The following is a 27,546-nucleotide window of genomic DNA, read 5'->3' as shown; positions in this document are numbered from 1 at the left end:
TTAACCCACTGAGGTGATCTGCAGTGTTCTCCTTGACTGAGAAACGGATTTCCTGAGGCTTTCTGCCCCTTGAGTGGTAACATCAGGCGGCATGGCCACTCACCCAGCACACCAGGCTGGCCTTTCAGAGCTTCAGAGACGCACCAAGGTCCTGGTCAGATCCCACAGCATCAGCGCATGCAATTGTAAATCCGCAGACTTTACCCCCTGGATCGATCGGTCACGATCCGAACCTGAAGAGGCCCGGGCGTCGTGCTCCGACTGCTCCCGCCTCCGCTGTGGGAGCGTCCCGGGGGCTGGAGGAGACGATGCCTCCGCGCTCCAGCTGGGACCAGGCTTCTCCTTAATGAGATTCTCCCCGTCTTCGTTAAGGAGCGGCTCGGCGGAGTGGGAGGCAGCTCACGCTAGGCGAGGGGTGATTGCCAGACAGCGGCCACCTGCTGCCCCAGGCTGGCGTCTGCGAGGCCTGCGCGGCTGGCTCTCAGGGCCCCTGTCCCCCGTGCTCAGTGTGCCTCTCGCAGCGTGTTTATTTACTCCTTTCTCTGCTTGTTTACCACAGGAACTTCCCCGCAGGGGGAAGAGTGATGTGCTCTGGGAATCAGAGGGAGCTGATTTGCGAAAAGGGGTTAGAGAGGAAAATACACAATTAACATTGAAATCAATTTCAAAATGAGCCCAGTTGCTAAACATCGTGCCCTGCTGCAGCGGAAGGGTTGTCATTCTCACCACGGTGGGGCAGGTCCTTCTTCATTATCGAACCTTCCTTAGCTTATGCTTTCCACCATTTTACTGCCATGCGTCTGTACCCTGTTGGCGCAGTAATGTGGTTTTCGGGCTTGCTGCAGGAGTCATTGACGAAACTGGGGGAAAGCAAATATACAAGAGAGGGAGGGAGCATGGCCGCAGGGACATGATCTCTACTGCCACTCAGCATTTGGGTCCTGGGTTCGATTCCACCTGGGCCTCCTCCGGTTTCTCCCACCTTCCGGAGACAGGCTGGCAAGACTGAGGGGTGTTTGTGGATTGCTCCTGTGTCCTTTGCTTGAGCCTTGCGTCTTGCGTGTGCACGGCCTGCAGTGGAGTGGTGCCCCATCCAGGGTGTGGTCCTGCATTTTGCCCTGTGCTTCTGGGATGGGCTCCAGGTGGCTGAGCCCCCGTCCTTTATTGTTTTTTTTTATTGGGGATGGATGGAAAGATGGATGAAAATGACTTCTTAAGTGAAAGTAGAGTTCTTCTAGTATGTGCCTGTGCTCAGTAATCCCATTCCCTCTTTTTTCCTGCAGTATGAAACCCAGGCAGCAAGCCAGAACAATCAGGCCATGTGCACGTCTTATTTGTCCCATCACCTCCAACCCCTCCCTCCTTCCTGCACTCTGGCACAGATAGCACCGCAGAGCGGCGAGCTGGGTGATGCTTTTTGTCAACCATGCCAAGTGAAAGAGGCTTATCAGGGATTTGGCATGTCAGTTTAATTCCTGTAGCTAATTTGTGAAAGAAGATTGTTCCGTCGTCTCAACTTCCGCATGTGAAAGTCATCATCTTCGTCTTCCTCTTCCTCTTGCGTCTTTCTCTTCAGACCCGAGGCGGAAGTTTGGGAGCTGCTGGAGAGCAGCTCGTCTGGTTGTTCCCAGGGTGCCAGGCAGTGGGTGTGGGGAGCAGCAGCAGGGAGTCTGTGCTGGGGAGCAGTGGCAGAAGGCTCCCGTGAACAGGCAGTGCTGTAGCACCCAGTGTGAAGGTGGGAGAGACATTGAGCTGAGAGCGCGCGTGGGGAATCGCAGATCATTTTTAAATAGAAAGCAGTGGAAAGAGATGGAGAATGGCAAAAAAAAATGTGGAAACATGGTTCTGGGATTACCAATATGGGAGAGGTGAGAACAGGATGCTTTGTGCTCTTAGGGTTGAGGAGAGCCGAGACCCTCCAGATTCACTCAGAGGCATGTGCTGGAAAGCTGAGAAGTCGTGTCCTGTGGCTGGGAAGCTGTGTCAGGGCAGTTGTGGCTCACTGCCCAGCGGGTCGGCAGGAGTGACTCCGTGCTGCAGAGCGGCTCTCTCGCCGGTGTCGGGTGTCACACAGCATTCGCTCAGCAATTAGTTATCCCTGTTCGGCTTGCAGGCATGAATGGCAGCTCACTGCATTTGTACTGAAGTGCAGGCCAGCAGGCATCATCGCAGACTCTAAATATTTAGTTAAAAGTGGGTTTGTACAGGGTGAGTGACAGTGCAATATGTCAGCAACACTAGATTTAGCTCCATAACTAGATAAACTCCCTGCCACAAAAAAACTAAGCAAATGTCTATACTGTATATATAAACTGCACATTTTCCTGATCAGTGATCTGGGGGTTTTAACACTTGTACAGACTGGTTCTGCACCACTTTAATTATTCATTCTGCATCATGCTCCGTCGTGCAGAGCACACTGCACGGTAGGCATTTCTGCGCTCTCTAATTCCACACGGTCATAGAGTCATAGAATACCATCACCGTTAACCCTTTGAGTTAAGACATGCAGCAAGTGCGCAGAGACGGGAGAGCGAAGAAATCGAGCACACCTCCTTATTGCCTGCCTGCCAGTCAAACTGCCCTGCCCCTGTGCCCGCGCTGGCGCTTCTGTGATCGCCAGGTGTGTCTTCCAGACCGGAGTTGGGAGGGAATGATCTCTGCGGCGTCTGGCAGAAGCTGTTCACTCGTGTTGGCAGGAAGAGGAGCGGAATGATGCAAGAAGCAGAAGCACTGGGGGTGTGTGGAAGGAAGAGTGCTTGATCAGCTCCCCTTTCCTCTCCTGTGTGCCGGGAGCGACCTGCTCTTTGGGAAACCAGCACTGGGGGGGAGTCCGTGAGCACGTTGTGGGTGGCCATGGCTCATGTGGCCTCATGCTGGACTGGACCCTGCTCCCTGTGTCATTCCTTAAGATGTGGGGGGCTGGATTCCCCACACGTAAAAAGCTGCGGGCTTGATTTCCTCGCGTTTCTCCTTAGCTGAGCAGGATCTAGAAAGAGACCAAAGAAGCGAAGAGCAGAGGGAAAAAACGAGGAGCCCGCCCCCGATCCCCTCCCTGTCTCGTTCAGGGCTGTTATCCGCCCTGCGTGTTTGCGGGTGTTCTGGGCACAAGGTGCAGATCTGCTTTGTTCAGGTGTGTGAACGAGTGGCGTGTGTGTTGCACAACTAGCTCTCTGCCTCCCTTTGGGCGCCACAACCTCGAGCCCAAGAAAAGGACTTTTGACAGCCACCTAGTCATCAGGCTGTAAGTAATATCCTGGGATCCGTCGATAAACTTGCTTGTTCAGACTGGACAGGCGCTATTTTAAAATCAGCCTGGCATATATTAGATTAATAATCCTTAATCAGCGCCACCTTACCTGCAGGTTTCGTGCTGTTCTCCATGCTGACTGGTACACTGCAGGTGGGCAGCTGAGCAGACTGGGGGACAGAGCGTGGTCTCTCCTGGGTGCTTGTCCGGTATTTGTTGAGGCTGCTAGGGTGGAGCAGGGGGTGGTCAGCTGCTCAGGTCTCACCCGGCAGCAGAGCGGGGGGGGGTCGTGCTGTTGATACAGCTCTGGATTTATTCGAAGCAGAAAGATACCAGCGAGAAGGCCGATTTGTCACTTCTTTTAGCACGAGAAGCACCTCATCCTAATCGGTTATCATTAATGAGCGTTTGGAGCTGCCTTAATGACTCCAGTTGCGGCCTGATTTTAAACGCCGAAGGGGGAGGGTCGGAGATGCGCTTTGCAGTGCGGACGTCCTGCTGCCTCTCACGCCGCTTGATTGTTTCCGCAGCTCGTGTTGATTAGCGTCTGTTAGTATGGGGGTTAAACCCCCAGCTCTCTGCTGGGTTCCTTGCCAGGAGCGAACTGCTTTTTTACCCCAGCTGGAGACCTCCAATTAAGTCACCTGCGAAAGTGACGTGAGCAGCACTTACCTTTTTCTGAAAGGAAGTGAAAGCGTTGCTTGACCTCCCCTTGGCAGCCTCAGAATTACAGTCTCCCAGCATGCCGCTGAGCAGCGCGTGGCGGTTTTGTGGCAATCCGGTTTCAAATGCCAGTTTTACTTTGTTCTTCTCTCTCCTGTGTTTTTTTTTGGGTGGTAAACAACAAGGCGTCTTCAGAACTATTTTAGTATCTCTCTGATATCTTCCGGTAGGAGTGCAGGAGGAGCGTCCCTTGAGAAAGCTCGCTCTGCATGTGGCAGAGCTCGTCTGGGAGATTATGCGTCCCATCGCCTTGCAGGCGGAATCCAGCAGTGGCTGCTGGGATCCTAGTGGTGCTGAGACGGATGTTGCTTTTCTGGGTCCGAGTAAATCAACTCGGGATAGAAAAATAAAGAGCTTATCAACTAGTCTCTTGGTAACCCATTAATCTCCCAGTTCATGATTTTAGACTATCACACACACAAACGGGGTGGGGGCGGGCTAATTAATGAGCCTGATGTTATCTGGACAGTTGTTCCAGATGGGAGCTTTGGCTGGTAATGTTAATGTTTAACGTTAAGTTGTGACATCTGTCTGTCAGCGATGCCATTTTAATCTCCATTTGTGTGATGGTGTGTTTGAAGAGATGGACTGATTATATACAGCCTTACCAACGCCAGTACAAGAGATTATTACCTTCTTTCCCGGGTCTGAAAAGCGTCTCAGAGTTTCCCTTATTGTTTAGGAAGCATGTGGCGAGAGGCAGGAGTCCAGGTTGAGACCTCCTGCTCTAGAAACCTGCTTCCTGTATCACAGTGGCACCTAGCTAAAGCATCAAACTGTGTTCTTAGCAGTCCGCTTCTCTTCCAGACACAGTGATTAATCCTCTTGGTCCCAACTGCTGAGCTCCGGCATATGCTCAGGTAATTTAGTTGTTATTATATTAATTACACTCTAAGAATTATTAGATTGTTATTGATGTTATTGGGGTTTTTTTTTAAAACATTTTTTTCAGCTCAGCATAACGGTTAGGACTGGATACAGATGATGGGAGCGATTTTGCTCCGTGCCTCTCTCCAGGCATTCTTCACAGGAGACGCTGGTCACGCTGTGATTGATGCTAGTTCTTGAAACTGAAAAGGAGATGACACGCGTTTCTATTCAGAAGCAAAGCAGGAGCTTTCTGCGCTGTGTGATTGTTCAAGACTGTGGGCTTCGGCTGCAGGTTCTTGTCTATCACGGTGTTTCTCAAATGATAGTGAGTTGGGGGCAGATTTTAAAAACATTTCATGTCGTGCAATTTTCTTGCCAGGTTAACTATTATTTATTCTCTTTCTTCTTCTTCTTTTTCTTGCAGTACTTTAAAAAATAGACCTCACAGCTTCGGGTTTCTGAATTCTATGCAACACCACTGGTACAAAGAAACATATCCTTCTCAGTCAGTCTGAGTACTGGACTGCTGTAAATCCTTCAGTTGAACAAGATGCCATGATGCATTTCAATAAATAGCTGGAGACTGTTAGAAAACTGTGCAGTGTTGTTCAGTAACCCTGACTCTTCACAGTATTCACCTGGAAAGGTATGGTGAAAGTCAAGAGCTCTGTATCAGAATGTCTTTTGAAGTGTCATGCGTAAGAGGCCCGAGGCCAGAGATGTGTGTTGGAGTCAGTGGTTAAAGTCAGGCCGATTGGTCTGGGCAGTGTTTGGATGATTAGCTCATGAGGGAAAGAGTTTCCCCTCTTTTGCACAGACCAGAAAGTGCTTGGGAGAAATACTTTGCTGAAAAGGTCATTCTGTGTCTTGTTGCTGCCAAAAACATGAAAAGCTTCATCACTCAGGTGGCTCTGAGGACTTTGTGGCAGGATCTGACTAATGCCCTGATTGTTTTGTGATTTTCTTCAGATCCACATTTGCTTATTTTATCCAGTCCATTCCTCTATTTCATGGGAACTTTGAAAGAATTAAATCCCCTCTACTTAAAATTTCTAAAATACTCATAACCACAAAGTAATATCAGAGCCTTTCAATTATAAATGATCTAGGAGAGATCTGAAGAACTTTCCATTGCGTAGAAAATTGAGTCTGCTACTTGAACGGAAAGTCTGTTTGTAAGACTAATTCCTAAGGAGTGTTACTTTATTCCTCTGCAGAACTCTGCAGTACTCTGGTTTTAAAAGAACCTTTATTTGTGAATAAATAGCTGAGATAAAGAAGTGCTGTGCTTAATTTTGTAATGAAAGCTGCACGACTCGGTGTCAATCTTGTGCAGAGCTTATTGTGTAAATTAATTCCGCGTTTCAAAGCACATCCTAGAGCTTTACCATTGCTGTGGGGTATATCTATCTTTCAAAAAAAAACAAAACAAAACACTTCCACTTTTGCGTGTTGCTGAAAAATGCGTTGTCTGTCCTTGAAAAGAGTGATCGTCTTTAAAGGACAGAGGAGCACAGTGGCAGCAGGAGGAAAGATAGACTGGGAGATGAAAACCAGATCTGTATAATTTATGTGAGTAGTATGTAGGGAAACCAGTAAGAGATAACCTCAGCTGGTCTCCAGTGGCTGTTCTAAAGCCAAATTATCTGGAAAATCACCTTAAGTGTGAGGGAAGAGAGTCGCGAGGGGAGAGAGGAGCAGGGTTCTCTCTGCGGAGACCTCCTCTGTCTGCCTGCTGCCTTTGGGCTGCGCCCAGGCCTGATCTATGTCATTCAATCAATAATGTGGGCAACACACAGGGACAATGTTGGGAGCCACAGCAAAACGGCTCAACCTGTCCTCGATGTCTTTTCTTTCTCGCTCCATGACCGATCAATCTGCTGCCCCCCCCCTCCACTTCTGTCAGGACGAGGGAACAGTGCTGACCTCTGCTGGGTAAATTCTAGAAGCCCTCTTTAACACAAAGAGTTCTCTGCGTTATGGGTGTGTCACTCTGGGGGACATGCGGGCTGTCGCTGGGCCCTTTGGAAACATGCTACCTGCAATACAATAGACCCCCGTCCAGTGATTGAGATCGACGTTGGCGTTGTGCTCATTCTGTAACTTTCTCTGGGCCAACGGGTCTGCGAGCACAGAGCAGCCATGGAGATCACGGTGCAGGCTCTCCGTGGTCTCTGGGTTGTTAAGGAGTGGTGCATTAATGCCCCTTGCGCAGGGTTAAAGCACAGGAATACAGACTCGCAGTCCCTCAGCTCTCCCTGAGAGGAGTCCCAGCTGGAAGACTGCTGTTCACGGCACTTGCCCCTTTTGTCATTTGTTTTCCAGCTTAGTAACATTTTCTTCAAAGTGCATTTTGGATTTTATTTTTAAAAAAAGGACAGAAAAGCATTAACACGAAAATTGAAGTCGGTTTTTTTTTTATTTTGGAGTGAATTGAATGTGTCTGAACTTATGCCCTAACCTGGGACCCGGGTGAACTCCAGGCTCCTGGTGTTGGAAAGCATGTAAGACTGGAGGGGGTCAGACTGCACTCGGAAGATTAATTGCAAGGACCCAGAGAGCAATGAACTGCTCTAAATTCAAAAAGAATGCAGGGATTGTGTAAGCTTCCCTTATCAGTGCAACTCTATTTTCATATTTTGGGGTTACAAAGAATCAGCATTGATAAGTGCATTTCAAACTGCAGTAACAGTAAAATGTGCACAGTGACTTGTAAAACCACCAATTTACATCACAAAATAGACTCAATTTCCAGGTCTGTGCATCACCATGTTCTGCTGTTTAGAATGAGACAAAGAAACATCCAGTGACGTGTGTCGCCCTATGACGTTGTAAGCAAGCACACTTGTGAATACAACACCTTTAATCCAGCAGAGATATTGCTCTCGATTTTGAGTTTTACCAACAGATACTACTTGTTTACTCTTCATGCGGATCACTGTGGAACATTTCTTTACATTAGCAATTCCAGTGACTAGTGAGCAGGAAGTGACTAGTGACGAGTTTGCGTCAACATGGCGACTTACAGTACTTTCACAAAGTTCACAGTTTTCGTGCTTAATTCGAAACTTATCTCTTTTTTTGTCTGTAACGTCAACGAATTTGTTTAGTTACTGAGCTTTAAAAACTGGGGCTGCAGTTCCCCTTTAATTAAATCCGTTCCACTTTGGCCTACATTACAATCCTGTTTGTCTGCCACATTAAGCAAGGAGGTATCTGCAGAGATGAGCAGCTCTCTACTAGTTTGATAGAACTCCTCAAAACCCCCTCTGTTACTTCCATATTACTTCTTTTATTTCTTAGCTGAGGGCTTGCCACTCTGCTGCGTGGAAGTGAGACAGAATGGTGGGAGTGGGGCTGCTCATTGTTAGATTAGCTGGCAGATCAGACCTTTGCGTTTCTTACCTATGTGCTGCAAAAAGTAAAGAGGTTGAATTCTTGCTTTTGTTTTAATTATTTTTGTACAACATAGCCTGTGGCTCCGTATTGAACTTCGGCTGCTGCTGGTTTTTGAAGCTCTTGAGTCAGACCTCTGTAGTGAGACGAATTCGGCACTGAGCATCTGACTCCTGTCAAGGTCAGTACAATCCAGAGCGCTCTGTTTCTGGAGGAGGCAGGGCTTGAAAAAAAAATCTCTGCAGCACAGAGACCTCGGTCTGAAAGGATTTTATTGATGGAAAAGTACAGTTTAGAGAACTGTGAGGCAGGTAGTTCTCTCTGCCTTAATGATCATGACATCTCTGAACTATCCTAGTACATGGGTATTATGGGCGAAACATTTGCAAGGGCACTTGGAAATCAAGTCAGGTACTGATCTGGTGTTGGTGTGAATTTGGAGCAGCCCTAGTCTGAAAACATAGATTTCAGATCTAACTGTTCTTTCTTCAATGCTTTTCTGTCTGTCTGCCCTCCTCCCCAGTGTTACTGTCACCCAGGGGTGACTCTCTCCTATGGATAGGGGCAGTTGGCCTGGGGTGTTTTCCTGCTGTGCCAGGGAGACCTGCAGGGTCCTGTCATGACAGTCTGGGGTTGGAGGTGAAACAGAGGTGTTCATCCTACGTTCTGTTTCTTTCCCTGCATGAGAAGAGTTAAGTGCAGAAAACAAATGTTTTGACTGCTCGTAATCTGTCTTGTTGCTCAGTGCAGTGGGGAATTATTTGCCTGCAGGCTTGTTTGCTGTTTTACTCTGTGTTGCAGTTGAGGCAATGAAGGAACTCGTGAAGCGGCTGGTGAGCGGAGCGGGCAGTAAATTTAAACACACCTCCCTAAAGTGTCGCTTCCTCTCCCGGCCTCTAGGTGTACATCCGGATCCTGGATAACGAATGGAATGTGTACCGCCGTTACACGGACTTCCGGGCCCTGCACCAGCGCCTGCGATCCCGATTCCCACAGGTGGACGCGTTCAACTTCCCACCAAAGAAGGCCATTGGGAACAAGGTATCGGGATGAGGGGGGACTGGCAGGGAGTTGTGTCCTGTCTGTGGGTCATCGCTGTGTGCCGGGCTGGCGTGGGGACCTGGTCAGGTGTGCCTCCTCTGTACACCTGGGTTCGGACCTGTCCCTGGTCATAAGTGAAGGGTCAGTCCAGTCTTCTTCCTATGCAAGGGCGCGCTGCCGGGGAACAGTGCTGAGAGCGATTGCTTTCGATCCCCCCCAAGAAATGGATGATGAGATCCACAGATCAGTGAGGATCAAACGAGCACGGCGGTTCAGACGCTGTTCTCGAGCGCCTAACGCTGTGGCTCCTTCAGATGAGGGCAGCCGGGGGGTGCTTTAAAAAATGATGTGCCTTACCAAGATCATGCAGCCGCAATCCATTTCTCTTCCTGAGAAGGAAAGTCTCGTTTAGTGGAACAATTCTCAAGAGCGAGAGCTCTGGACTCGTGACGAAGAGGTTGCAGGTTCGAATCCTATGTGGTGGCTGGGCTGCTGTACCCCCCTGGCAAGGTACCTGACTGTGACTGAGATACCCAGCTGTATAAATGTAAAGTGCTTTGAATAAATGTGTCAGTCAAATAATAAGTGATTATATTTTATAGTAGAGTAATAACATTTTGCTGCAATGAGATGCAATGCAATGATAGTAAAAACCCTACTAGTGTATTTATAATTAGTTGTAACTAATGCTATCAGTAATAACCAAAATAGCAGAAGGGTCTTGTGTTCTGAGGAATACTGCAAATCGAAATTCTGTATGTGTGGCAGCTCTGAAGGCACTGTAAATACTACTGAGTACATTCAGCATGATCAGCTCCAAAAATGAAGTTCCTTTTCCCCCGAAAGAAGATAGAATTTAATCACGGGGAATTATACAGGAGTCTGCAGAAGTGCTTTTAGACTATTTTTCGAGCCAGTATGGGGTGAGACATTTCAAGTTGACAATTTATTAAGATCTGATAATGAACACAACAGGGCTCACTTCCATTTTAATGGAGGCAGATGGTGTTTGCGGCAGAGTTGCTAACAGCGGCACATTACTGCATCGCGCTGGAAGCTGACAGTCGGCTGGCCAGGGCTCTAATGTGCTGTATAATTCAGTGGAACAGTGGCAGCTCCTCACAGAGTTACTCCTGCACCTTATCAGCTCCACTGTATTCTTCTGTAACTGATAGCTACCTCGAGCAGGTAGTGTGTCCAATCTCAAGGAGATATCAGCAATGTTGTTTTCTGGAGGTTTTTTTTGAGTTAAGAGGCGCTGCTCACTCCAGAGGATATTTTGCTACGTTGTAAACAACATTGACAAGTCTTACATAGTCATCACTTCTCCCGAGTGCTCTCCGCTGTGACAGGAAGACGTTGGAGGAAAGGGAGCTTGCCACACCGGGCTCATGAGAGAGTTGAGCAACTAGGAGAGCTGTCAACGAGGCAGCCTCGTTAGCGGTTCAGAGCTGCGAGGCTGGTACTGATGGCAGCTGGGGGCAAAACACAGGTCCGGGCAGTTCCGCCAGCCTCTGAGACGGCACAGTGCCTTTTCATGTGGGGTCATTAGAGATCTTATGTGCATCATGTAAAAAAACTTGAAATATTATCGCAGACGTCTTGGCTGCCTCAGAATATTGAGCAGCCTTGTGTACTTTTTCAGCTTTTCTCATCCACATTTCAGGAGCTGGGTTTTGGTCAACTCGTTCAAACCCACAGGTGTTAGAAACCACCTACCTCACTGAATTGCCCTAGTAGGCCATTTTCGATATTGAGGCTCATGGGGCCAGCCCTAGTCCACCACAGCGCTGACCCCCACCAATACTGGTTCCCATTCATGGACTGCTGGGTGGACTGGAGCAACTGGGATCAGGTACCTCGCTCAGGTACGACAGCAGTGTCTGCAGCAGGGACTCAAACCCGCTGGATTTTGGTTCAAAGAGTTACGCACTATGCTACACTGTCCGTATTTCCACCACTAGCCAATAAGGATCAGTTTGCATCCTTGCATCAGCTGATAAACTAAAGCACACGTGTAGGTTGACCGTTCTTGTATATGGAAGTTAGAGTAGGGATCTGTGTCAGCTTGCATAGGCTGCAAAAGAACAGGTGAAGACATATTCCATGACAGGAAAACTAAAGAGACGTAATTTTTGGCTGTGGAGGCTGCTTCTGGTGTCATTGTTGTATATGCTGAGCTGATGTTGCACTTGAATGTTGTGCTTGTCTATGGCAGGGGTCTGTCACAGCTCCAGAAATGACCCTCTGAAAGATATTGCAAGAGTCCAGCCCTCTAAGAGGACATGTATTATTATAGAGCTTTGGGTCCTAATTCCTACTGGCATTATCACAGAACCACTATCTCACAAGGTGCTAAAAATAGAGCAGTCCTTCCAGACATTTTTACCTGTTTTTCGGTAACAAGCCAGATGTGTTTTTGTTCTAGATGGGTGATGAGTCCCGAATTTATTTTTAACTCGTCGGGGAGATCTGTGATGCGGTTAAACGAAAGGCCGGGGACGAGAGGAGCTGATGAGCTGGGGTTTTTTTTCTTTAACAGAGGCGCCAGTGACTCTGGGTGAGGGGGGGGGCGTTTTGCTTTTGAGCCGCACGTCGTACGCCTTCTTCTAAAAAAAAAAAGAGAGATTGCCGAACCACATGAAAAGTGATAACAGGATTATCTCCGAACTTCTTTTCTGCACGGAAGACGTTCTGAAGCTCCTGCGGCAGCTGGAGGCCAGTAGCGAATCACCACGCATCCGACTGGCAGACTCTCCGCCTGCAGACCGGCCTCAGACACAGACAGGGCTGCTCTGGCAGGATCCTAGTGCTGCCACCTTTGCACTGGCTGATAGAGCCCTCTCCTTTCCTCTGCTAGACAAATCCCGCCCTGTCCCGGGGCCTGACAGCGCAGCTTCGGCTGTTCCTCAGCCTGTCAGTGACTCCTAAACACAATCTTTCTTCATTGGTGCAGATTTGTTTTCTTTCAGACGGGGCATGGCCGCAAGACCCCGAGCAGCTGGGCCGCTGCACGAGTAATCTGATTTGCACTCGAGGTGCTGTTCCCGTAAACAGGAAAGGCAGACGTCCTGAAGGATATTTGGATTTTGATCGCTCCTCATCTATTTTTCGTAATCCCTGCTGTTTGGACCCCTCCCCTGTTCTTGTTGCACAAACGCTCTTCATACTGCTGCTGCTGCGACCTTCACAGCAAGGCCTTGCGGAGGCTGGTCACAAAGCAGGCTTGCAGGAGCAGCAGCGTCAATGAGCAGGTGTACAAGCCAGATCACTGGAGGACCTTGGGTAGTTATGGATACAGCCATGGCCGCAGCTTGTGAGGGAGCCCAGAGGCCTCCATCCTCAAGGGTCGCAGTTTTGATTCCAGCCGAGTCTCAGACGCTTGATTGATGCAAATCTTTGAAACAGTGGGATATAATTTGCGATTTTCTCAGTGCATTTGTGCGGGTGATGGTTCAAAAAAGGCAAGGTTGGGGGGCTCAGTGCTCGTAAGGCCCACAAAGGTTTGGGGGGAGGTTTTGAATTTGTCCGGTTGTCAGTTGAGTTTGCCCACTAAAGTCCCCGAGACCCAAAAGATCACAGGAGATTTGGCTTCAGAGGTTGAGCTGGTTTCTGCGGAAGCATAAGGTGGACTCCTCCTTCTCCTGCATCTTTTGCTCTTTGCTTCAAGTCTCAGGTAGTCATTTGACGAGCTGTGGCCCGGACACGCACCGTGCCAGCCCAGAGTGAGCTTGCCCTGACGACAAGTGCAGGTTCATCTGCCCACCGCCCCCCGACACGGGAGGCACAGGCGAAGAACAGAGGCCTGGAGATTGCTGAGCGGGGCTGAAGTCTCACAGGCGCTGGCAGCAGAGCCTTTTCAGCTGTGCTGATTATTCCTGCTCTCTCTTGGAAAGCCTCAGTTTCCTAAATCCCTCGGTTTTGCATTTAAAAGAAGAAAGCACTCCTCACAGCCCCCCATCCCTGTCCCCTCTCCTTGCATTAGTTGCCAGCGGCATTAGAGGTGCAGCTGATGCTCTGTTTGGCTTGAGCCAGAATGAGTCACACAGCCAAAGTACATCTAAACTGGTTCCCGTTTTCTCTTAGTTTGGGGTTCAGGACTGGGGGGGAAGGGGGTGTTTCTGTCTGATCTCAGGGGAGTGCTGGGACGAGGAGATCTGTACTCACAGGATGGAAGGGAAGAAGTATATTACAAAGTGGTTTCCATTTCTGAATAGCCCAGTTTTAAATAATCCATCGGGCCTGAGATGTGATGTGCGTCTTGCATCAAGCCGCCTGACTTCACAGCTTTAGGAGTGCTAAAACTTAAATACCATGTGAATCAGTGGTGCGATCTCCACTTGACACAGCCATCTGATACTGTGGTGATCGCGTTGGTAGCGTCACATGGAAAACAAGTGAATCCCATCAACAGAAAATAAAAAAAGCTCATTTCTGTTATATTCTATTGTTTCTAAGATTGTAGTCCATTCCAGTTTGAGGGGTGTCCTGGAAATGTACGAGCCATTTCTTTTGGGGGTCCTGTGGTATTCTGGGGCACAGGCATTTCGTTTCACCCCTGAAGTTCTGCGACATGAGAATGATTTAGTGCTGTGGTGGGGTTGACGGAGCTGCGTGCTCGTGTGCTCTGTTGGTAACAGGTGTCGGGAAGCTGTCTTCTCGCCTCCTAACTGCCTGCCTTTTCTCCGCCTGCTCCACTTTCACAATGCCTACAGAGCCGGTGACTGCAGATCACTGGAGCTGCATGAGCTCTGTAGAAGCTCTGACGTGCACAGGAGCTTGAATGCGAATCGCCCGAAGGGCAATATTAAAAGAAAGCAGGAACGAGAGAGAACGCTACTTTCAAGTAGAAAAGAGCAGCGCTGGAGATTTGACGGCAACAGGATTTTGTTCCTAATCGTTTGGCCCGCTGAGATTAGCTGTCATGTCATTTATAATCCCATTATTGTTTTTTTGTAATTCGCTTTTTCAACGCTTTTACAGGAAGCGTTTTGTGAAGATGGGGCTTCTGCCGTTTCCCCTGGGTGAACTGCAGCACGTGAACTAAAAGCCTTTTTCTTTACCCCACTTTGTCACAACATGACCGTATTTCCTTGTGGACTCGTGGGCATCAGGATCTGATTAACTAGATACCCCTTTTCTCCGTTTGTGCAACATTGAGGCACCAGTGGCCTGCAAATTGGGTACAAGCCTGTGCCAAATGAAAGCTGCCGTCCGTCTCTGGATGAATTTGCAGCTGGCCCGTGGGTCGATGCCTTGATTTAGGCTGGTCCTGTGACTTCGGGGTCGTTAAGGTTGGTGTTGGGAGTTCAGACAGTATTTCCTTCTCCTTGTGCATCATTGCTACAGAGAAGGCAAAGTGGAGTAGGAGGGAGGAAAAGGGGGATCATGGAGATTCGGGAGCAGCAGCAGAGCTTGCCAGAGCCTGATACCCCAGCTTTCAGTAAAAGTCTTCCCAAGCCTGGGTGTCTATAACAGCTGTGTTGAACAGCAGCCCTTGGGTCAGATGTGTGTATTCGCTTAAGGGAGCCCATAATTTCAGCACTGATCCACAGCTTGCAGCTTTTTATTGGAATTGCTTTTCGTTCTTTGTACAGGTTGAGATTTCAAAGCAAAGTTAACATTTTGTGAGTGGAATGGAAGTTTCCCCCTTTTCAGAGGCTGAAAAACAGGACTGGCTCTGTCCGGTTCCTGCCATCCGGGCGGGTTCTGCTGCGCTCACAGTGCCGCCTGGGACGCTCTGGCTCGATGGGCACCCCTGCTAGGCGGGTTCAAAGCTGAACGACGGGTTCAGCGCACAAAACATGAAGTTCGTTAAAGCAGTCGAGAAGTCATGCATATTGTTCCAGACTGCTGAATTGCACTACCGCTGTACGGTTTTGGAATTCAATATTGTCTCTCCACTGAAGCTTTAATTGGGCGAGACTGTAAGAATTCATTGTACCATGATGGTTTTAATTACGAAGCAGCTGTTTTTTCATGTATAGGGAGTGACGGGGCTGTAACAGTTGCTGTTTCAAAGACTGGTAGCGACTGGTAGACACTTTTTCGCCCCAGATACTGCTTATTTCTGGTATCCGAATACCAGAATGCTGCAAATCTCTGAATGCCATTTGTTCCCTGAGCCCCAGTGTGAGCTCTGAGACGCCCACAGTGTGATGTCGCACTGTCCCGCGAACGTGTGCGTTTCACCCAGCAAACACAGTGACAAGTCAAACCCCTGGTGACTGTAGCGTCCAAAAGCACCCAAGTTACTGTGAAGTAGCGAACCGCTGGACTTGACTCTTTTTTGTCTCATTTATTTATACGCTGTGTTCAGTTGTGACTCGGAGTCCTCCTCTACTGTCCCTCATTGTCGGAAATCCTTTCCAGTCTTCTCTCCCGCTCACTAAAGCCAGGGTATTGGTGTCTGGGCTCGGCTTAAGAATTCACAGCAGGGTGAATGCTGGGCTGCCAGAGCAGAGAGGAGATAACAGGGTGCCATGGCTCAGTTCTGCTCCGGCCATGCCTGGCTCTCTCCCAGCCATTCCTGGAGAGCACAGATAGGATTAAAGCGCATCTGGATTTCCTCGCACTTTCCTAACCTTTTTGTGGAGCACGAGCAGGATGAAAAGTCATCGTGCTGCTTTAGCCCAGCTGAACAGGCAGTGGGCACCAGAGGACTGGTGGGTATAGGATCCTGAGGCAGGGAGTGAGAAAGTACAGGGCATCGCTGAGTGAAAGTATGACTACAGCGGCGACTTCCAATCTTCTCCTGCTCCAAAACCTAAATTCGACATTTTAGAGGTCATGTACAGTAGTCCAGGTCAGTACTGGAGTGCCATACTTCAGAGGCTGCAGTGCTGATCTGCAGTGTGTACAGCAGCTCTATGCAGTGTGTTCAGCAGCTTTTAAAGCTGATCAGATGTTGAGTACTAGAGCACCAGGCTGAAGACTGAAAGTTGGTTGGTATTGATTAATTTTTGCAAAGCAGAAGAACAAGCAGATGAAACGGATAATTCACACCTCCGGTTACCAGATAGTTTCACAGTTTGTCCTCACATGTGAGACGTCTGTCGCCATTACTATGTAAGTGTCGGCATGACCTGGAGGGCAACTTTTAAGAGGACTTTGATCACTTGATATTAGTCTGAGCCCATTGCCTTTTGCCTGCAGCCACAGTGTCTCAGTGGGGAGTCTCTGGGATTTCTTCAGATGAGGCCTGTCGCCTGTCATTGTGCTTGACTGGAGCACCACAAACTCTGTGCTGTGCTGCAGGATTTTTCTGGTGTCTTGCAAACTCAGCAAGTGTTATCTCTTATCTACGGCTGTTAAGTTTGCCATCTGTAATTTGCGTATCTGAGACACTCTCTTCAGTTCCCCATGTGACAGCTCAGGCCAAGTCTCGAAGGTTCAGCTGTCATGATGTTTTTGTGGTTTTGCTCCTCCAAATACCATATCTGTGACAGGATGCACTTATCCTGTATGCTGCCTAGAGTGTGTGGCTATCCACCAAGAAAAAATTCCACATCTGCACATTTATTATCTTTGCTTAAAAGAAGGTTGGATGTATTATTTTGTTCTTTTGGAACGCCACAGAAACAGCATCCTTCACAAATTTGGGCGGCTGTAGAATCGCCTACATAGTCTAACCCCGCTTAAATCCTTTTACTGAAGACACTAGGTGCTGTCCAATGTTTTTTTACAGAACGCCAGACCTCCCCACAGACGTCAAAAAGCTCAGATAGTTCTGCTACAGAACGTTTAGAAATAAATATGAAACTGGAAGCGAGGAAGTGCCAATTCGCTTAGCACCTTCAACAGGCTAATCGACAGTCCAGCCACGCCTGGGCCTGCAAGACTGATTAAATTCTTCTCCGGCGTGTTCAGTGCCCTGGGCTGAGCCACCGTAGTTAATAGAGAGTTTGGAAAAAGAAATAGAACAGAAGAAAGAAATGAAGGAGATCGGAGCCCGAGTTAAGAAGACAGCAGGCTTTCGCCTCTGGGGGATCAAATTGTACAGCCGCTCTCTTTGCGGGGCAGTTCTTTCGACTGACTCATCAAACTGCTTCACTTTGTTTTTGTGTTTCTGCTTGGTAGCCCTTTGCGAATGTAGAGTCCCGACGCCCTGCTCCCCTTCCTCTGTAAGGCTCTGGTCTTGGGCCACAGTCTTGACGGGTCTCGGCTGGAGACACAGACGCGCTCGGGGGGTCTCTCCAGTTCCTCTGAGACGCAGGGGGTTGTGTGTTTTGGGGGGCTTGTGTTATTTGGAGAATTCTCATTTGGGCTTTTGTAGGACGAGGCGACTCTACCACAAAAAAAAAATCCTTGGATCCAACTCATTTGATTTGATTTGATTTGACTACCCAGCAGACAGAGCAATATTGTACTGCACATCTGTTAGGGGTTAAAAATGACTGTGTGCAAGTCTGAAGAAATGCCATGGAATTATTTTGTCAGTACCTGAGGATTTTGAAGACTTGAAAGGGATCCCACTCGGTCGGCTTTGAATGTGTTCGTTGACACAGAAGTCAAGCAGAATTCTATTTCCTGCAGAGTGTGCGAAATGACGGGGAAGGCTGATGAAGTCCATTCTTCAGTCACATTTCTGCCATTTTCATGCAGTGGGGTTTCAGCCGAGGGCTTTGAGAAGGTCAGTAGGTGTGACAGGGCCGTGATTGCAGAGTGGCTCGTTAATGGTAAGGAACAGTCCACTTCTTGGAGTCAGAGCCTGGGTGCTAAATAACAGCTCTTGTACTTTCGTCAGGAAGGACGGCTCATTGTCGTCACTGAAGCTAAGCTACTGGAGCTCAGCAGGTGTGAGCCTGGTCAGTACCTGGATGGGAGACCTCCTGGGAAAAACTAAGGTTGCTGCTGGAAGAGGTGTTAGTGGGGCCAGCAGGGGGCGCTCACCCTGCGGTCCACGTGGGTCCTAATGCCCCAGTATGGTGATGGGGACTCTATACTGTAAACGGGCGCCGTCCTTCGGATGAGACGTAAAACCGAGGTCCTGACTCTCTGTGGTCTTTAAAAATCCCAGGGCGTTTCTCGAAAAGAGTAGGGGTGTAACCCCGGTGTCCTGGCCAAATTTCCCATTGGCCCTTACCAATCATGACCTCCTAATAATCCCCATCTATGAATTGGCTTCATCACTCTGCTCTCCTCCTCACTGATAGCTGATGTGTGGTGAGCGTTCTGGCGCACTATGGCTGCCGTCGCATCATCCAGGTGGGGCTGCACATTGGTGGTGGTGGAGGGGATCCCCATTACCTGTAAAGCGCTTTGAGTGGAGTGTCCAGAAAAAGCACTATATAAGTGTAAGCAATTATTATTATTATTATTATTATTATTATTGTCAGACTTTTAAAATTGGGTTTAAATTTGACCAATTGGAGGTCATTTGCAATGACAGCTTGGAGGGTATCCCTTTCTACTGGAGGGCACCTACCGGAGGGGCGCGATCGCTGTACCTTGGCCAAGGGTACGACAGCAGGGTCGCTGTTTGAACCCGCTGCATCAGTTCCTGCATGCTGTTCCCTTTGCTCGTGGGGAAAAATGTGCTCTTTGGAACTTTGCTTTCAGTCCCTATTTTCGACAGAAACACTTTCAACAGGTCAGTTTTATTTTTTGTGTTTCCAGAACCGATCTATTTATACCAGGCCAAAAAAAAAAAAGAGCCCTGTCGAACACGCGAGACTCAGCCGGTAGAAACCGTGAAGGGAAGCTCTTGGATTTCAAGGCTGTGCTGATGCTGGGGGCTTTGAATGAACTCTGCCTCACATCTTCGCAGTTTTCTGTTGACCGTCCTGAGCTTCCAAGACTGTTGTGTTTCGGCACCCAGTGTCTACGGCGCCTAACCTCGGGAGCAGTATGGACACTTTAAATAATTGATCGGTCCGGCGTGTTGCCGCGTTGCGCTCGGTGAGCTTGGGCATGCATCATGTACAGCCCGGCAGATGGCTCGCAGATTGTGAAACTTCGTGTGCGCCCTCAGTGCGCAAGCCCCTGCTTTGTCACGCAGCTCGCTGTGTGCAGGAGCGTTAGCAGGGTCTGCCCAGTCACCTGTGGCTGAGCGGGGGTGCCGCCCTGATGCTGTGGAGGCAAAGAGGATTGGCTGTGCTCTGGAGACAAAGTTGGATTTACTCAGCAGCAGCTGGGAAGATATTTCAGCTTGTATCCTCAGAGCCCTCGCTGTCCCATATATATATATAGGTTAGACTGTACGTATGGTTATAATACAATCCCTGAAATGTCAAACATTTATGTGCAAGTAAAGGTGAGTCCCACTCTGGAAAACAAGAAGGAGAAAGTTTCAGGTGCTAAGCCTTCTTCAGGCGCCAGCGTACTTTGTTCAAACCTGAAGAAGGCTCAGCGGCGTGGAATCGAGGAATCGAGCTTCACGTGCGTCCACGCGACCATGCGACACACACTGAAGCTCTGTGTGGCTGCGTGTTTGCGCTGGCTGCTGCCTGTGTGTGCGGTGCACCCCCCAGCCGCAGAGGTTAATCAGCCTGGCTGTGGGGGGGCAGGGGCTGCAGCCTGTGAAATTGACTTGTTAGCAGCAATGGGGAGGGGAGAGGAAAGCAATTCAATCTCACGCTGAGTTTGAAAGAAACCCTGTTACATCAGCCCTGTGGCTGCTGGCACTGGGAAATTGCTCTCGCCCGGGCTGGGCTACAGCAGTGGATTGTGAAGGTCTCTGGAAGTCAAGACACAATCCCAGTTTGTCTGTGCAAATTACTGTCTACATGGGGACAAAATCTGAGACAATACCCGCACAACAAGCTAGCATCCTTTCTGTGGAAGCACTTTTGTAATATTCATCCATTGGGGGCTTTTAATTTCGGTTTATATAGAACAGGACGCGTGCACAATGATATTCAGGTCATCGACTGCAATCACATTCTTACTTCTCGTGAGTTCACACTGCTTTTCTCCTGGGTTTTAAAATCCAAACTGAGAGGAAAGACAGAAAATCAGAGTTTTTGTTTTCATCCCGATCCCGGTGTGCATCCCGATCTTATGCTAATGGTTTTGTTTCGGGGAGGAGATGACGATGCTGCAGCGGGCCACAGATCGCTGCGTTCAGGCAGCGCTTGGAAGAGAGATTTGCATTTATCCTCCCTCTGATCTCCCCCAGCGTTCAATAAGGAGCTCACTGAGATTGATGCGAAGTCCCCAATAACCAGGGAGATGAAAGGAAACAAATCTAATTCCGAATATTGCCACATCTGTCTTCGCCTCGCCTCAACGATCGAGGGGTGAAACGAGAGAAGGTGGCACACGCCGTCAGGGAGCTGGAACCTGCTGGTGTCTTTCAGCTGCATTCTTCGGAAACACGAGAGGCTCTTGTCCAGGAAGTGTGCGACACCACAGTCCTGCCACCTCATCAAGATCAACATCGCGCCAGCGGGCGAGGGCCTGTCTCTGCGGAAGTGCCGCGCGTTTGTGTGGCGTATTTCCACCCCAGAGGATCTCGAGGAGCCTGCTGCCCCGCTGGGGTGAGAGGCTGCTGCACCTGCGGGGTACAGAGGGTAGTAAAGTACTGGCCTGTACAATCCCAGGACGCCAGGGTTAACACACCTACTGTACAAACACTCCTACAAAAAGTGCTTCGACACCTTTCCTGAACAAGGAGTCAAGACGTTGGCATCTCCTACAGCCCCATCCTTGTAGTTGGGGGGGGGGGCAGATTGGAAATTCAGGCCCAGAGGGTGTAGTGCCATCTGCCAGATGCCCCCTTTTAATATCTCTGCTGGATTTTGTCCTGTAACGGAGGCAGTTACACCGATTGGCTGGAAATCTATATTTGTTAAGGCCAATAAAAAAAAAAAAAACAAAGTCTGGGAGCCGTTTCAAGAAGAAACTACAGCAGTGGGGTTTTCTTTGTGAACCAGGATCCCTTAATTACGAGTGACAGCCCTGTTGAATTACTACTGTGGCAATCAGTCCCCTTCTGAATAGTCCGGTGAATCTTTCTGGTTATTTGAAAGAGTTTTTCCCCCTGTCTGCCAGCAGCGCCCAGCTCTCCTGTCCTGATTGTGCACCGCTGAGCGACAGAGATGTGAAACAGAGCAGGCTGGTCTTCTGGCTCCCGGTCCCGAGACGCAGCAGCGCTCGGGCCTGGCCCGCCCTTCCCAGCGGCCCAGGTGGGCAGCGGTAGTCTTATATAACCTGTCAGCATGGGGCAAGCAGCTGCCCGAGACCCCCACTCGGACTGGGAGGAATCCAAGTCCCTTGTCCGCAGGGAGAGCCGGTGAGAGAGAGAGAGGAAATCTGCAGCCGGGATAATGAAATGAAAAATGTCACAAGAAAGAAGGAACAAGATAGCAAAAAATCTTAGTGTAATATCTCTGTTTTTAGGCCTTCTGTGCAGCATCGTACACTGAAGAGAATGGAAGTCAAACAGCAGTCTGGAAACCGAGGGATTAACAGGAAGCGCAGACTTCCTGAAGTCCAGGAGCTGTGGTGCAGCTCTCGCAGGAGGCTGGGAAAGTTAGTGATCAGCAGCTCCAGCTGCTCGTGATGAATGGTCTCTATCCAGAGGGTTTATTATTTATACTCTGAGCTCTGCTCTGGGGCTGCTAGGAGATATTCACCTGTTCCTCTTTACAATGGCAGACGTCACTTACACTGGTCCTCTGAAGAAAGGAGAGGTTGCTTACAGGTATCAAAGCTGAATTGAACCCATGGTGTTCCAATTGTGTGTGTTCATTCTGACCTTTATACTCGAAACGATCAAGCTCATGCACAAATTCCTGTCTCAAATGAGCAGACAGCACTGCGCTCGCCTGTGGAAGGGTTTTCCCTACTTCTTCTGTTGTAATTACGTGGATATTGAGCTGCAGTGGCACGGCGGGCCCGGCAGTGAAGAAAGCAGCAGAGTGGATGGTGGAGTGTACGTTCTGTTCGTTTAGCGCCGCAGAAGCGTGCCAGTTGCTAAGATGCGGATGGCAAGCAAACGACCCGAAGACCTACTGCAAGCGCACGGGGAGACAACATCACAAACGGTTTTACCCTTTGACCTGATCAAGGGCTGCCCGTCTCCCCACTGTCTCTTCCAGCCTATTTGATCATTCCATACTCACTCTGCCAAAGGACTCATCGAGCTCCCCCCTTGCGTTCAGGCTCCGCAGAAAATGAAATGTTTAATTAATTCAGGTCAGCGAGCTCCATCTTTATCCTGCTTACGGGAGAAGGTTATAAATGACCCGCTAATATCTTCATTTCAGAGCGAGGTCTGAAGGTCAGATATTTTAGCATTTAATCCTCATCCCTTGGGTGACTCTGTCTTGTTCAACCAATTATCACTCATCATTCGTCAATTCTGAAGGCTGGCTGGCTGCCCAGAGCACAGGCTGTGCTGGGAGGCTGTGACGGCTTGACAAAGAGAAAAGAGTCCAGGGAGGAACAGGGACCTACAAGAGGAGTCCCAGTGGAGGACAACACAATAGCTAGAGGCTCTCTGGGGAATTCGACCGACATCAGCAGAGCAGATCATGGTTGTGCACCCAGAACTGCTGCTGAAGCTCATTCTTAATCTGTTGTACTCCACAGTGCAAAGGTCTGTTTTATTTATTAATATGCAGTGCATCTTAATATCTGCTGGCTCTAGGGACTCTTCTGAATATCACGCTCAATTTAGATGACTTTGGGTGGAAAAGGATGGGCTGCAAATTGCAAATAGCTGCGTTAGTATTCCCTCCCCTGCTACCCAGGACAATCAAATTAGTTCCACGCTAAGTGACTCTGGTTCTCTCTGGTGTGAGGTGGTGGAGTATCAGTTCCAGCATCCAACAGCACCGTTAGGCATAAAGCTGGATTTGTAAAGAGATGCAGACACTCAACCTCCGTGGCAGTCTGTGTGATAATGCCAATGTGACACCTCAACCCTAAATAACTGAATCCCGTTCTTTGTGCATCCGTGATTCAAATCGGACGCGTGTGCTCTAAACTGGAATAGGTACTGGAGTCTGCAGATCCTGGCGACCGGTGGCAGTTCTCTTTGTGAAACTGGGAAAGCTCAATGAACATTTTTGACTGATTTCTAGCATGCTCGGAACGTGTAAGCACCGATGAAGTCAAAAGCAGTGATGCGTATGGCGTTTACACAGAAGTTTGGTTGTAGATCTAGTAGTTTGCTGCTGTAGTGCCGTTCCTCTAGGAATATGACATAACAACATGTAGAATTTCTAACACATCACATGCACTCAAGTGGGTTGTAAGAGTCAAAATTGTGTCATGTCAAAACCCTTGACATTTTTGCGTTGACAGCTTTAATGGATAGTGGAACAAAAGAACGTTTGTATCTGCTTTGAATCTGCACCATGCTTCTCGGCCTAGAAGGACTTGAAGACCCGCGAAGCCGCAGGCAGTGCCGCATGTTGGGCAGATGAGCCGGTCGTAGATTTGCCTGCTTCGTCTGGGAGCAGTGGAGTAGATGAGGATTCTGGGCTTTCTGGTGTCGGTGCACATGTGAAAGATCAGCTAGGGTTTCAGAATCTCTGTAGATGCATTGCAGACAGTAAATCGAATGCGAGTTTGAACTGGACATTTGTGAATGATGGAAGTGCTCTGGGATTCTGCAGCCAAGTGGGAACTCTGTTCTGAACCCTCTCCTCTCTCTTTAACAGCATCTCCGCTGTGCTGAATTGCATTAGATTTATCAGTCAGGTTTGTGAGGAACTGGCTCTAAACTGATTGCAGAGTGTGGTTTCCCACTGTGCTTGCTCGGTCTCGTCTAGGCAGTAATCATCTGTGACATGCAGGCTCAGGTGTGTCTGATTACTGTCTGCGGAACTCTTCTAACAAGACTCGTTAGATCGGAGCACAATTAGCAGACTGTGCTTACAAAATTTTCTTTTTTTTTTTTATTGCCTGCGTGTGATATTTCCTCTCCAGGAACGAAAGTCATGCTGAAAAGCTAATACTGGATCAGAAAATATTTTGGGTAAACACAGCTAACACCTGGTTTTTAAGAATAAAATTGTGAGCTGGATGTGACATTTCATTTAACAAGGAAAACACTTTAAATGACATATATACACATCTGGGAAAAAGGGCTAATGGTGTGTCAGAGGTTTAAACACTGTTAGAATTGTAATTGTTCCCGTTATTATTCATAAGGAAATCGGGACCTGATGATGTTCAGGGTTGGAAGAAAGGTTGATTTTATTAGCCGGAGAAGGTTAACATCATGTCCAGGCAGCGGTTTGGAATTAAGAAGGGTAGCCGAGCTCAGCGTATCGCATCAAGGCTGTGTTCTGGTGCTGACGTGTGGGTCTGCGCTGTGCCCCGGTGTTGCAGGACTCCAAGTTCGTGGAGGAGCGTCGCAAGCAGCTGCAGAGCTACCTGCGCAGCGTGATGAACAAGCTGATCCAGGCGCTGCCCGAGTTCGCCGCCCGCCCCACCAAGGAGACCCTGCTCAAGCTGCTGCCCTTCTGCCAGTGAGTACAGCCCTGCTCCCTGCCTTCGAGAGCCCCTCCGCGCCGCGCACGGCTCCCCCGCAGCCCGAGAGTCCCGCCCGGGGTAGTGGCCCCACCCCGGGGTGTAGGGGGCCGAGAGGCTCATCGGCTCGAGGCTCTGCCATTTCACTGTCACGATGGCCAGCCAGAGGGTGTAGTCCAGCCCTGCTCGGGGCGCTGAGCACCAGCATACATGAGCGTGGCGCCCAGATAGACACCCGCACTCAACACCCGTTGGGGAGCCGCTGTGCAGAGTGGATGCCACGCCCACTCCGTGCCACGCCCACCTGCTGCCACGCCCACTCGGAGCCCCACCCCCCTGCTGGCAGGATGCCTTTGAGCCGTTAAAAATTAATACTCAAACGGCACTTAAGGTGCTGGATAAGACCTTAACAGGCGAGCACGGGGAGGGAAATATATCTGGTAAAGCCGACTGATGAATAGGGACCTTGCATCCTGGAAAGGCACTGTGGGCCCCCGTCTGCTTAGTGCACCCCGTGCCCTTGCAGATTGGACACACAGGCGCCCGGTGACTGGTCGGCACGCCTGGTGACGTGGGGCTTTCTCATATTTCTTTTGACATCTGGTGTCTGCTTGCCCGGGCCCAGCGTCCTCTCGTCGGGTCCGTCTCGGGCACGCCGCGAGGTGGCTGCTGCAGCTCTCTGTCCGGGGCCGACCGCAGAACGTTAAACTCCGAGGGACTGGACTTTTAAAATATTCACAAGTTTTGTCTGACTTATGTGGGTGTATTCTCTTCAGAATCGAATGAGGTTCTGCGTCTATAAATTACCGCTGCTGGCGCGCCGTCTGCCCTGATGGACTTTCCGAGCCTTGAAATTAATAGCGGATGACCTTGTTAAATCTAATGCACTCAACCATTTTTGGAATTTATCTGCGTTTTCTCGTAGTGAGCCACATCTCTTTCTCTGGTGATGTTCCAGTAATCTGTATGGACAGGCTCAATGAAGAGCCCCTTAAATGCACATGAATGAACTCCTTCATTGAAAGCTAGCCCTGTGTATGAGTCCCTATAACCTCCCTAGGGTCTAGAGGTTAATTCTCCTAAATCCAAATTAAATCCCTGCTCTCTGTCTGCCTCAGGAGGGGAGCTCCTCCACTGTACCCATGACTTAGGCAGGCCGAGATGACTGCTTCGTAATGGAGTTCTCAGACTGCAGGAGGGATTATTATCTGGGTAAAAGAAAGAGCTTAAGCAAAAAAAAATCCTGTAAGAGCAAGATTGTGAGATTGGGGGAAAAAAAACAGGCTGAAGTACAGTGCAGAAGAAGATGCTGTTAAACAGCGCTTTAATGTTGCAAATCCAATATGGCATTAAACAACGTAGGAGTACAAAGATCTCATAAATCTTTAGAAAACATCAAATTGTGTGTGTGACAGCACTCAACCCCCCACCCCCAGTTTAATTAGAGTCCACATGAGTCCTTGTCCTGAAGCAGCAGCGTTTCGGGCTGTATCTCACTGTGATTTAACGTGGCTTAGTGTGGCCCGCACTGTCCCCGAGGACGACAGGAGAGGGGCAGCTATACAGCCAGGTTTGCCCCTGTGTCCCTGTGCTACCGGCACCTTCTGCACAAAAGAGCCAAGCGGTAGGAATGAGAGCAAATTCAATCCCTGGAGGGGAATTCCCTCACAAGCTCCGCAGTGAGAAAGAGAATAATTCAATAGAGGGATCTTATACAGACAGCCTAATTCAATTGCAAACTTCTAAAACTTACTGCACTAAACAAAAGGGAAAATCAGTATCGAAGTTCATTCTCCATGTATGAACGCCTTCAGTGTGTGATGTCTTTTTTCCTCTGCACAGTATTTTTAAGGTTATAACTGTGGTATAAATCTGTAGTTTTTTTTTTTCCCCCAATACAATTTCCCCGAGTCCCAGCAGAGCCTGCTGCTTTGATTTTATGTGTGAGGCAATATAAGTGCGAAGACTTCCTGTCATTTCAGGCACAATGCGTCACAGTAAGGCTCCACCAGGGTCTCAATTAAAGCCCCTGAAAAGAGGAGAACTGGAAGGCTTTGATTCACAGAACACTGGGAATGTAGGGAGGGAGCGCAACAACGCTCAACCTCAGTGTAGCCGTCTGCACAGGGCTTAATCCTAAATGTCCATTAAAATTGCCAGCTGCCTGGAGGACAGCAGGATAGATTCTCGGCTCTGTCCAGTCACAGTGACCTCGGGGAAAATACCACTTCCAGTAAATGTCATTTTCTAGAATACGGAGGCTCTCCACCCTACAGAAGCAGTTAATCGCCGATTTCCACGCGGCATCTTAACTCATTAAAATGAAATCCTTCAAATCGCTTCCTTTTTTAATGGATCTCACTGATGTTCATAACTTCGCTCCCCCCCCCCCCCCCCCCCGATGAATTGTTCGTTTTAACAGACGAGAGCCCGAGAAGCCCTCTGCAGTCAGGGAGGGCCTGGTGTTGACAACTGTTAAGACCGGGCGCTGCCATCACAGTGCTGCCTTAATGAGAGCTGGAAGTAAGGCAGATATCGGGATGTCAAGTCGAGGTTCGGCCAAAGAACAGCTTTCTCAGTTCTGCCTGTATGTCTTCTGACAGCTCTGACAGCCGTCTGACAGCACGGCGTGCCTTTACCTCAAACTTGAATTTGCACAATGCAGAATCATCAGCACCAATTTTTCATTGGTTCTAGGATTTTATTTACTGGCCGGTCGAAATTACCCTGATAGTGCAAACGCTACTTTTTGCTTCAACGGGATTTATTTGAGTTACCGGTCTATCAGTAAATAGCCCAATTTTATCTTCAGTGTTTTGTTTACACCAGCAGCATTGTTC

The 27,546-nt window shown here is 49.0% G+C and overlaps 1 protein-coding gene across 6 annotated transcripts in view; it reads left to right on the top strand.

The window, feature by feature from the left end:
• The window catches only part of snx29 (sorting nexin 29), a 124,806-nt gene that overhangs the window by 74,998 nt on the left and 22,262 nt on the right, over nucleotides 1-27,546 (top strand). For all 6 annotated transcript variants that reach the window (XR_015928290.1, XR_015928289.1, XR_015928288.1 and 3 more), the window contains 2 exons: nucleotides 9,140-9,280; nucleotides 24,566-24,705. Coding sequence is in view for 3 of the 6 variants with exons in the window: in XM_088612404.1 (XP_088468530.1) it covers nucleotides 9,140-9,280; nucleotides 24,566-24,705 (281 nt within the window). In the remaining 3 variants the exon portion in view is untranslated. The remainder of the gene's footprint in view (nucleotides 1-9,139; nucleotides 9,281-24,565; nucleotides 24,706-27,546) is intronic.

This window comes from Lepisosteus platostomus, chromosome 19 (assembly GCF_059453375.1).
Source record: "Lepisosteus platostomus isolate fLepPlt1 chromosome 19, fLepPlt1.hap1, whole genome shotgun sequence".
NCBI lineage: Eukaryota > Metazoa > Chordata > Actinopteri > Semionotiformes > Lepisosteidae > Lepisosteus > Lepisosteus platostomus.
The sequence above is the reverse complement of the archived record's forward strand: the minus strand, read 5'-3'. Positions and strand labels throughout refer to the sequence as shown.